The following is an 11,982-nucleotide window of genomic DNA, read 5'->3' as shown; positions in this document are numbered from 1 at the left end:
TTTTTTTTTTTTTTTTTTTTGACTCTCTCAGGCCAAGCGTCAGCAGCGCAAACTGAATTTTCTCATTACCCAGACGGAGCTGTATGCTCATTTTATGAGTGGTAAAGCTAGCGTGGGGGCTCCAGGTGCAGATGCAGCACAGGAGGAAATTCTAAGAAAACTTGAAGACACTGCAGCCCAGAGACAGATAGACATTGGAGGAGGAGTAATGGTCAACATGGGACAAGAGGACTATGGTATGAACGACTCAATCGAGTTTAATGTATTACAGAAGAAATTAGTAGTCATCGTTGATGGCTGAAATTTATACATATATTGACTCCCTTCATCAACTATAACAGTGTGAAATTAAATGGGACGAAACTCATTTCTGTTTGTTTCCTGTCTAATCTTCTACTTGTAGATTCGATTTTTTTTCTTCCTCTACAATGGTAAAACAAAAGTACACTCTCCATCTATTCACAAGCATGATAAAAATGATCTAGTCCTCAGTAGGTCTTAAAATTAACCTCAAATGAACCGAAGCACATGATGTGTTACACTGTGTCATTATGTATTTAACAAAACCTAAGTCAAAATGCAAAAGCGTTGTGTGGAAAAGTAAGAACACCCTTGATTCAGGATCTTGTAGAACCGCCCTTCGTAGCAATAACTTAGTGAAGCAATGAGTGACTTCATCAGTCTCTCATGTCACTGTGGAATGATTTTGGTCCAGTCTTCTTTATGGATCATTTAGATTTGTAGGTATTCTATCACAGCTGGGATAGAATACCTACAAATCCCAGCTGATGACAGCTGGGATAGGCTCCAGCGCCCCCCGCGACCCTGAAAAGGATAAGCGGAAGCGAATGGATGGATGGTATTCTATCACAGCATTTGGGTCAGGGTTAGGCCTGGTCTTTGACTCGGCTATTGCAACACCGTGATTCTTTTCTTTTTTAGTCATTCTGTCATAAATTTGTGGCTGTGCTTGTGATCAGTGTCATGTTACGTGACTCAGTTTGGGCCAGGTTTTAGCTGTTGGACAGATTTGACTCTAGAATACTTTGGCATACAGCTTGCAGTCATTGAGTCATGGTTGACTCAATGACTGCAAGGTGCCCAGGTCCTGTCACTGTAGAGCAAGCCCAAATCATCACCGTTGCTCGAGTCTTTTTCTAATTGTACTGTCACAAATGTTAACATTTAGCATACTAACTGAGGCCTGCAGAGCCTGAGATATAGGTCTTGGGTCTGGCTTTGGGGTGAATTAACACATTAAGTTAACACACACATGAATGCTCCAGGCCAGCAAACTCCCAAAATGTCTGCTGTTGAACACATGTGCTGATGATCAGGTAAACAAGTGCATTTGCTTAGCAGCAGCTGACTGCTGCTTCTCCTGCTAATTCATGGGGAAGCAGTAAGTATGTACTTTTTTTTTTTTACTCAATTCGTCTGCATTTTGCTTTTTCAGTAAATAGATAACGACAGTGTAACATGTCCTGTTTTGTACATTTGTAAGATTTTAAGGCAAAAACGTTAAAATTTAATGAGTGTGTACTTTCTTTTTATCATGATTGTTGCTATTATACCGTTTACTAATGATAATAATTTGCAGTTCATTTGATTAAGTATAAAGAATTGTGGTAATACATTAGTAAGAATTTCAGTTTAGACTAGCTGTGATTTGACTATATACTCTGTCAGAAGAAATATTACATTTAAATGGTTTGCAATGCATTTATGCACAAGATGATTGTATGTGATTGCAGATAGCGAATACTACAAATCCCAGGCCTTGAGGAATGCCCAAGAGGCCTACCAGATTCATCAGGAGAGAGTGAGTAATTCACGCACATCCTTTATTAGATGCCCTAATTCACACAGCGCAACTGGCGGTAATGTCCAAATCTCCTCCTTTAGACGCGAATGTTCGATGAAGAGGCTAAAGACAGTCGCAGTGCGTCCCTGCATGCAGCTGGCAGCTTGTCCACAGGAGCCGGCTCTGGGTTTGGAGAAAGCTACAGCCTTTCAAACCCATCCATCCGCGCAGATGAAGACATTCCTCAACCCACCATCTTCAACGGAAAACTCAAGGGCTACCAACTCAAAGGCATGAACTGGCTGGCTAACCTTTATGAACAGGTACACGTGTCTTATTTTATTTTTTTTTATTGTTTTTTCTGACTTATGCTGCGCTTTTCTGAAACTCTCAGTATTCCTTTAGTTTGTTTTCATTACTATGAATTGGGCAGTTTTTAATGGCCAACAGTATAAAAGAAATCTTTATTAGTGTTTTGGTTAAGAAAATTTATGAATCTCTAGTGTAACATCACTAACATGATTCAGTGTTCGTTAGCATTGTTTTTGGTCAACATGTGTACAGTTTTAGGATGTTTTCTAATATTTTTTTTTCCTCCCCACTGAGTGATTTAATTCTTCTTCCCTTTTCTCTTTTGCTCTTCATTTCCACAGGGAATCAATGGAATCTTGGCAGATGAAATGGGACTGGGAAAGACAGTTCAGAGTATCGCTTTGTTGGCACACTTAGCAGAGGTGAGAGAGAGGACGGGGGGCCAAAAGGTTTCATTCACCACACTCTTCCAAAACACTTTGCGGAATATTCAGTTGACTCCACCATTGTTTTCGACTTGTGATAAAACATCTAAAAGGCAGCCTATTTGCACCTGCATCCTTTAAATGGTCCCCAGTTTCTGGCTTTTTGCAGGTGCTGGAACATTTCAATGAATTAGTCATATGACTTCACTCCTCTGAAGAGCTGATTTGCCAGCTCTTTACATTTTTTAGTCTCACAAGCCCAAAGGCCAAAAAAAAAAAGAAAAAAAAAGGTGGAAATGCGAGCTTTTCAGTCAACTGTCGTTGGCAGGAAGGTGCATGCTGTGGGCTTCACAGGCCCTCCAGGACTTCCTGTTTTCTGGGTGCTGCTCACACAAGCACAGCAGACCACCTGTTGCGGTGGTTGACATTATATTTGCTTTTCTGTTCCTGCAACAGAGAGATAACATCTGGGGTCCATTCCTGATCATCTCTCCAGCGTCTACACTCAACAACTGGCATCAGGAGTTCACCCGCTTTGTGCCAAAATTCAAGGTGAGAACCCATCGTGGCTAAGCGAGCACACACACACTGAAACATCTGCAGAAGCAGGTCCAAAGGAACTGCTGATTCGTCATTTCTGTTGTTCTTCCGCCAATGCATTTCTCTCTCCGCTTCTTAATGCAGTGGTTTGTTAGTTTTGACATTCTGAGAGCAAGCGCAGGTTACCAGATGAAATGTTATCTGGAGCTGTCCATTAGGGGGCAGTATTGTAGCACTGTTCGCATTGACACATAACTACATAGCTGTTTTTATTTTTGTTGAGTGATACATCTTAAAAAAATCATTTTGCATGCCATAACTGGCTCTTGAAAGACTGTGCGTAGCCAAAATATTATCAAATGCATCAATATGTCAGCTATGCTTGAACACACACACACACACACACACACACACAGTCAGTGATAAACATGACTCTTTGTTGTGTACGACATTCAGCTTTGCCCATTTTCTCAGCCAGTTTGGAAATAAATCAATTGCAGTTTGTTTTGCTAATGAGGTGTGAAAAGACCCCATTACACAATTTGAAGATAAGCTTCCTGAACATTCAAAGCAAGACTGACTGAAAACAATGGGAAAGCGGCTTGCGTTGAGCGACGTAATGATGTGTAAATCTTTTCACATCGCATTCTATATCTCAACAAGTGGGGCAGTGATTCATGTGCGATGTTATGCCTAGACATTTTCTCTGAGAACATCACTGTGGCTCTGTTTTTCCAGCATTGCTCAGTCTTAACTGTAGGGTTTTGTTTTTTTGCTTTAAACATGTTCACATGGGGATTATTTTGATCTATGAAGGTTTTCTGACAGAACAGTGTTACTGATATGTCCCATAGGTGTTACCGTACTGGGGAAATCCTCACGATCGGAAAGTGATTCGGAAATTTTGGAGCCAGGTAAACATTGAAGGATACATCACCGTACATTTTGCAGCCAGTAAACTCAGCACTTTTTATCCTTTTAACTCTTAACGCTGTGTTTTGTCACACAGAAAACCCTTTACACGCAAAATGCACCATTCCACGTGGTCATCACGAGCTACCAGCTGGTGGTCCAAGATGTCAAGTACTTTCAGAGGGTCAAGTGGCAGTACATGGTTCTAGATGAAGCCCAGGCACTGAAAAGCAGCACAAGGTAAAGCGTTATCATGGTGGCATTGATATTTGTGATCACAGGGTCACAGATTCATGTGTTGATGCGTGATATCTGATTGATCAGACTTTGTATTTAAAGATTTTATCTTACCCTTCTTTGGCAACTCAATAACTAGCCTGAGCATACAAACATTATTAAGATGTTTTAAATGCAGACCGGCCTTTTAACAACTTTACTAACCAATTATAATGTCATTCTGGCCAAAACACAAGTGTTGTAAAATAAATGACTCTTTTCTAGTCCCAGCAGTTCTAACTTGCACAGAATGCTGTGGCCATTTGTAAGTTTTCTTGTTTTTTTGTCAGAACAAATAAAGCCCTGCGTGCTTTGGATAAGTGTCTTGAGAAATGCAAGTGAAAAAAGTTTGTAATAAATCAGCTAAAATATGCAGAACAAGGGAAACTGTTCTTTAAATCATTTGGTAAATCAACAAAAATGTCTGGAAAAATACAGTAACCGGTCTCTACGGTTTCACTAGTGTGTGTCATTTCTCGGCTCCTACTGGAGACCAGCCAAAATCAATAGACTGGCCAAACGTACAGCCACACACAAGCGGTAATCCCAAAAAATGTAGTACATCCAGTGATTACATTAAGTGAAGTGTTAAATGCAGATGATAAACATCTGTAGCTGTCACAGCAGGTGACGGTCCTGGTTTCTGTGCTTTTTCAGCGTTCGGTGGAAAATCCTCCTGCAGTTCCAGTGTCGGAACAGACTTCTGCTAACCGGGACGCCCATTCAGAACACAATGGCTGAGGTGAGCGACGTCTGTGTGTGTGTGTGTGTGTGTGTGTGTGTGTGTGTGTGTGTGTGTGTGTGTGGTCATCCGGGCAGAACTGTAAGAGACTGCATGTTTTCCTCTCAGCTGTGGGCCCTGCTGCATTTCATCATGCCTACGTTGTTCGATTCCCATGAAGAGTTTAACGAGTGGTTCTCCAAGGACATAGAGAGCCATGCTGAAAACAAGTCTGCCATCGATGAGAGTGAGTACAGCAAAGGCTACTATTTTTTCCCCCTATTTTATATGTATGCTTTTTAGCTTATTTGAAAATAGGTGTACCAACACTGTTCTTCTATCCTGGCTCTATTTGCATGTGATATGATTTGTAAGTAAACATAATTTTTTTGTTGTTGTTTTTCAGACCAACTGTCCAGATTGCATATGATCCTGAAGCCTTTTATGCTGCGCAGAATCAAGAAGGATGTGGAAAATGAACTCTCAGACAAGGTAGAAGAACCAAGAGTGTATTAACAATTAAGGCTGACACGACAATCTCATTTTTCAGTTTTCCTAAGGGCAAAAAAAGATGGGTTTCTTCCCCCCCAAGTGGTATCCTTTGTGTTATGCCACATTCCCTCTCCATATTTTAATCCCTATACTCTGCTAAGATAGTATAAGAAATATTTGATTTACAGTGGTCCCTCCTTTATCGCAGTAGTTACGTTCTAAAACTAACCCACGATAGGTGAAATCCGTGAACATTATTTTTTACAATTATTATTAAGGCTATAAAACCCCTCACTACACACTTTATACACTTTTCTCAGACAGGCGTGAACAATTTCCCACAATCTGTCTTGTTTAAACACTCTCAAAGCTCAAACCTTCGTAGAAAAATAAGTCCAGAAGTATAGAATCAAACCAAAGGCACCTGCAGGTGCCTTTGACAGTCCAAAATGTTTCGTCGACATTGTTGTTTGTTGGGGAGAAAAGTTACAAACATACAGTACAGCACTCAGAGTCACGTTGCTAGCGATCGAAGATTTATGTAAATTTGACAAGCTGAACGCATTCTGTACCGGACAGGAGACACGGCACAGAGATGATTGATTGAAAATGGTCTACAGCCGATCAGGATGCAGAACACAATGCTCTGTTTAAAAAAAAAAAAAAATAGAATAGAAAATATGTCCAAAAAAGAAGTGAGGATCTCAATAAATGAAATCTAATATGATGCAATAAAAGAGCTTAAAGCTAGAATAAATGCAGGTGTTGTGGTATTATGCTTGTCACCTCTCCTGGTTAAACATGGAGCCTTCCTCCATCTGTCTCTCTGTACACCTCATTGACAGAGAAAGTATTGTAATGAAGGTATGAGTGATGCTTGTGCTGGCAGATCCTCCTGACAGATGTTGGACCCGAGGTCACACACACACACGCAGTCGCTCATGCTCTGTGGGAGTCTCGAGGAATGGCCGAGTTCACCACTCCCCCACATCTGTCTTTTTCACTTTCCTTTGCACCCACATGTAGTCCTGCCAGCCCACTTCCCTCACTTCTTCGCTCTCCGCTGGTTCCTCTTTGTTTTGTCAGACCACTGAAAGCCAATACTAACCAGGAAAGTTCACTGGTGGTTCACGGTATGGTTTTATGGATTGTTACCGTTGGGTTTCACGGCTTTAATCAAAGCGTGGCACAAGATAAAACCAGAGATTTGAATGTTTGTTTAAAGACTGTTGGGCGAATGGCATGAAGTCCATACTCGCATAACAGTTTGGGCTAAGCTCACAGGAAAACACTGTGTGTGTTCTAATGGGATAGTAATGCTGACTCAGAAAAATCAAAACCATTTTGTTCGGCTGACCAAAGGGGCGGGGACAATGTAAAGTTAATTTGAACTACACATGATGAAGCCTCCTTCGTTGAGAACAATGATTCTGCAGCACAGTTTTAATAAGGCATTATTCTGCATGTATGTTATGTGACTTATATTTCTTTTTTTTTTAATGTTTGAACTCTCCTTACCTTCTTCAGATTGAGATCCTGACCTACTGTCAGCTGACCTCCCGGCAAAGGTTGCTCTACCAGGCTCTGAGAAACAAGATCTCTATCGAGGATCTGCTGCAGTCCTCGATGGGCACGGCCCAGCAGGCTCACAGCACCACCTCCTCCCTCATGAATCTGGTCATGCAGTTTAGAAAGGTATGAGCTCTGATGCATATTTTATTGTCTTTATGGTATTCAATGCTAAAAATGTATGAAAACTAGAAGGGCGCTTGAAGAGACCTATACGCTCAGCAAATAACTAGATATTCAAGAACAATAAATAAGACTATGGCTACGCATATGTTTGGGTGTTTGAACAATAAATTGGTTACATCGCACAGCACATAACAATACGAACGAATTGCCAATCACAAAGTCATTGTGCAATGAGCAGACCCTAGGTAATCTTCTTTTCTGTCCGATATGACCAAAATATACAAAATGGACCAAATCTTTTATTTAGTATGACCTAAATTGCATAATTCATAGAGAAAGGGGGCCATTTTCACATAGATGCCATCACAAATTGTTCTTTAGGGGCCCTTTAAAAGCCTTGGACCCTAAGCAGTTCCCTGGCGTATGTGCTTGTGACAGGATTGTTAAAGTAATTGTGAAATCAGCACCGTAATGCTGCTCCAGCTGCTGAAAATTGGCCTGTTACTTTTTGGCACTAAAACAGACAAGCACTGATGTAAACATAACCTATTTAGTTATTATTAAGGTATAGTGGGTTTAAAAAATAAATTATATTAATTCTCATATTTTGGTTGGCTGTGGCTCAGGAGGTAGAGCAGGTCATCTGCTAATCAGAAGGTGGCTGGCTGCTCCAACCTGCATGCCAAAGTGTCCTTGTGCAAAATACTGAACTGCTGATGCGTTCTGCAGAGTGTGAATGTGTGACTATTGGGTAGGAAGCTCTTAAACGTGTGTTTGTGTGAAATTGGTGAAAAAGATATGTTGTATAAAACAGTTTAATTGCTCAAGTAGAGTAGAAGTGCTTTATAAGAACCAGTCCATTTACCGTTTGTTGAGAATGTTAGTCTGATCCGAACAATGACTTGGCTGCACAAAACAAACATGCTGATTCCTGAACTCCAACTGTGCGTATGTTTGTGCGTAGCTCTGCAACCACCCTGACTTGTTTGAGCGTCAGGAGACCCGCTCACCTTTCCACATGTCCCTCAAGCCCTACGTCATGTGCAAGTTCCTCTACCGTCATGGCCTCATTCACACGGACAATCAGACCAGGAAAAAGTGAGTTCTTACACACAGAGACATTCACAGGATCACGTAATCTTCACTAATATTCACTTAATCCAATAATAGACGGTCTGTCAGAGTTTCTGTTAACAGTGTTTTAGGGTTACGTTTACATTTGAAATTACTGTGTAAACACTTTGAAAACTGTCTGGTCTTTTTTCTTCAACAAATATTCAGCCTTGTGGACATAAGCTGACTTTGGGGCTCACAAGTGGTTATTATCCCAATTATAGATAGGAAAATAAGAATTTGTGTGGGTTGGACTGAGATCAGATGATCATGTCAAATTTAGGTTCAGGTCTGCTATCCCTCCTTTTTTTTTAAACTTTGGTGTAACCTGGTCTTTCTCTCCATGTCGTCCTCAGATTACTTCAAGTGCTGCTGTCTCCCTTCTCCCCGAATCACATACAGCAGTCTCTCTTTCACAGGAAAGGTGAGCACACGTCAAGCTCTCAGCTAGAATACAGACAGTTCTTGCTCAAACCAGGAGTTGGTTTTCTCCTGTGACGTGACCTGACATCCAAACCTCAGTTTCTGTCTTCTTAATTTGATGTTTCCATTAGGGATGCACTGATAATAAAATGATACTTATGATGGCAGTGGCTGATGATAACCTGTTGTCACACCAGTTTGGTGTTGGCTACATGTTCAGTCAGTGTGGTGAAGACCTGAAACACAGTTCAGCTATTTTTAATCAGAAATATTGTCAGAAAAACGGGCACAGGGGACATTTTAAAGACCTGTGTTTGCCTCCATCAATCAAAAGTGGTTAATCCGTGACTTCCATTAATCCATGCTTAACATTTTCTCCTTTTTTGATTTCTTTAGTGTCATGTTTCAAATATTTTAATTTTTTTTTTATTTGCCATTTTCAGGTGATGACAAAGGAAGCTGTTTCTCCTTCTTGCGTTTCATTGACGTGTCACCAGCTGAATTGTCCAATCTTATCCTCCAAGGCACCTTAGTAAGGTAGGCATCAAATAGGCTTTAGACTGCTCTAAATGCTCTGTTTCAGACGGATATTTTTACTCTTAGCTAAGTAAGATGTCAGTGAGAGTGGATATATATGACCTTATGTGACCTTATATGGTCATCTTAAGCACAGCCCCATCCTCCTGCTGTTAAATCCTTTTGTTTGTGAAGATTTGGGAAGTAAGTTGGCTTAAACAGTGGGTTGCCTTAAAGCCAAAGGGGTAAGCAAAATTACTGTAGTCCAATTTTAAACATTGAAAAGTTGTAAATCCACCTTAATTGAGGCTGAGCTTATGTATCACTTAAACCCATTTCTACAGTTTTTTTTTCCCATTTGTAACTTGAGTCTTCATTTCCTGCCTTTACAGGTGGTTAGCCCTTTTTCTGTCTCTGAAAGCTGCATACCGGCTCCATCATCAGCGCCTGTTCGACCTTGAAGAACAGGGCCAGGAGGAAGCCGGAGACGGGGAGGCTTGCAGAGGAAAGTTACAGCCAGGGATTAAGTGTCTGTCTCGCAAGGACCTGATTCTGTGGCTGAACCGACCCATTTCCTTCCCCAACATGCACAACAGTCCTGTTTTGCAGGTAAGAAACATCAAGGTGCATGCGTGCTGATGGCAAGCTATACGCAAGAAATTCCTGAGTAGCCATCTGCAGTACACATTAATGTGTGGCAGAAATGAGAAACGCCAGTAAAGGATTCATGTCCTGCTGACAGTGCTGAAATTCTCTCCAGAGCATCAGCCGGTGTTTGGCCACACATCATGCTCTCTGCCCCAAGCTTCCTCTCCCTCCACAGGGACGCAATGTGGAACCTAATCCCTTTGTAGCCCTGTGACCCATTAATGTCGATTTCCCTCCTGGTATATGTTTCTACGACCTCGCAGCACACCAGCTAGCTTCACTCTTACATCAGATGTGTACAGGAAATCTCCTCAAATCATTAAACACCATTTCAAAAATATATATACAAAGTCTTGTATTAATAATTAAAACATATTGATCTGCTTTTAGTACAGACTTTTAGCTGGTTGTGAGGTCTGTCTGTGTGGATTAGTACACATGACCAGTGTGTTGCTGGTGTTTTATGACAAAATATTATTAGTGATGTGTAATGTTCGTCAGTAAAGATGATAAATGTAATGCATACAGCAAAGCCTTTTCTATACATGCAAATAGTTTCATGGGTACTGCTGAGACAGCACATTATTGCTTTGACTTTTTTTTTTCTTTGTATTATTTGGCAATACGGAAATCTTATTGTTAGTACAGAAGTGGTGCAATGCCAGTTCAAATACAAAGAATAGTAAAAAAAAAATATAATAATAAAAGCTCTACACTGTCGCTGCTTAAAATTCCTGCTCCTTCACTTATCTGCTTAACTGAAAAGCCTAAAAAAAATCATCAAGATTTCACTCAGCAAACTTCTAGCCATTGGCAGATACTTTCTGTATCACATTTCCACCCTTCCACCAATTCTAGCTTAACTTGTTGGGTGGAAAATACTCAGGAGTAAATGCTGCCGGGGGTAATTCCATCCTCCTCTTCCTTTCCCGGCCTCATCATGCTGGGTTAGGCAGCTGTCTAGCATCTTAGGTTCCCCCCTGGAGCTTCTCAACATATGAGAATAAGAATATTAGATGCAACTTCAAATATGAGCAAGGAATAGAAACTCGCAGACACCTGGAGAGTTTTTACTGTATGTGTGCTTTATGACCACGCTGACCCCAAACTCCTACTTGTAGAAATGACTCACTCCCGCAGTTCTTGCCAACTTCTTTTAACTCCTCATTTTTCTTTTAAAACTGCATGGAGCTGGCACACAGTGGCACTTCTTTCTGCTTGGCTCATCTCTCTCTGGCTGTGTACTTGACAGCGTGGCCAGTATTGCTTTCAGCTTTCCTTTTGCTTCTATCAAGGAATTGAGAAAACCGAGAGAACCAAGACGCGCACTATTATACCCAGAAAGCTGTGGGGGAGCTTTGGATTGGCTGTCTGTCCCTCTGTTTCACTCTCACTCCATCTCTGTTCCATCTCAGTGCTGAAACAGTCGTAATATACAAACAGCATGTTGTCTTTCTCTTAATGTCATCCATATCTACCATATGAAACTCTGCTTTTGTTTGTATCTGACATCATAATTATGTTTCACAACCATAAAGATGTGCTGATATGATTTTTGCATATTGTCAGCACATTTTTAAACTGTATTTTTTTTTTGTCTTAACTGCAATGTGCTAACAATCGTAACATCCTCCTGTATGTTCAAAGAGGATGAAGCTTTCAGTGCTCAATGTGAAAATAATCTGTTCTTGCTGGGTTTGAAAAACTAACATCTTCCTTGGTGCATTGCTTTTGTGAAACACACAAAGCATTATGTCCTTCAACAAAGAAAATGAAGAAAAAATTGTAGTTGCTAAGCACTGCCTGAGTTGGTCTGACACCGATAGTTGATTTATTTATTTTTTTATCTGCCATTAGATGGCACTGTGACCAAAGCAGACATTACCATATTCCTTTAAAAACCTACCATTCTGTAATACTCTACTATACTTTGTTCCAAATGAATGTTTGTGTTTACCACAGTGTTTTATCCTGATGCCCACATGCTGTGACATGTGGAGTTTAAACCATATACAGTGGGGCAAAAAAGTATTTAGTCAGCCACCGATTGTGCAAGTTCCCCCACTTAAAATGATGACAGAGGTCAGTAATTTGCACCAGAGGTA

At 40.7% G+C, this 11,982-nt stretch overlaps 1 protein-coding gene across 2 annotated transcripts in view; it reads left to right on the top strand.

Moving 5' to 3' along the window:
* ino80 (INO80 complex ATPase subunit) overlaps positions 1–11,982 on the top strand; it is a 39,503-nt gene that overhangs the window by 4,947 nt on the left and 22,574 nt on the right. For both annotated transcript variants that reach the window (XM_005725002.1, XM_005725001.1), the window contains exons 11-25: positions 32–236; positions 1,755–1,822; positions 1,906–2,127; positions 2,458–2,538; positions 2,998–3,093; positions 3,936–3,995; positions 4,091–4,233; positions 4,927–5,011; positions 5,120–5,237; positions 5,397–5,482; positions 7,010–7,177; positions 8,142–8,275; positions 8,647–8,714; positions 9,157–9,250; positions 9,622–9,838. In XM_005725002.1, coding sequence (XP_005725059.1) covers positions 32–236; positions 1,755–1,822; positions 1,906–2,127; positions 2,458–2,538; positions 2,998–3,093; positions 3,936–3,995; positions 4,091–4,233; positions 4,927–5,011; positions 5,120–5,237; positions 5,397–5,482; positions 7,010–7,177; positions 8,142–8,275; positions 8,647–8,714; positions 9,157–9,250; positions 9,622–9,838 — 1,845 coding nt within the window. The remainder of the gene's footprint in view (positions 1–31; positions 237–1,754; positions 1,823–1,905; positions 2,128–2,457; positions 2,539–2,997; positions 3,094–3,935; positions 3,996–4,090; positions 4,234–4,926; positions 5,012–5,119; positions 5,238–5,396; positions 5,483–7,009; positions 7,178–8,141; positions 8,276–8,646; positions 8,715–9,156; positions 9,251–9,621; positions 9,839–11,982) is intronic.

The sequence above is a fragment of the Pundamilia nyererei genome, unplaced genomic scaffold, assembly GCF_000239375.1.
Source record: "Pundamilia nyererei isolate P.nyererei 1_Seehausen unplaced genomic scaffold, PunNye1.0 scaffold00013, whole genome shotgun sequence".
Classification (NCBI taxonomy): domain Eukaryota; kingdom Metazoa; phylum Chordata; class Actinopteri; order Cichliformes; family Cichlidae; genus Pundamilia; species Pundamilia nyererei.
The sequence above is the reverse complement of the archived record's forward strand: the minus strand, read 5'-3'. Positions and strand labels throughout refer to the sequence as shown.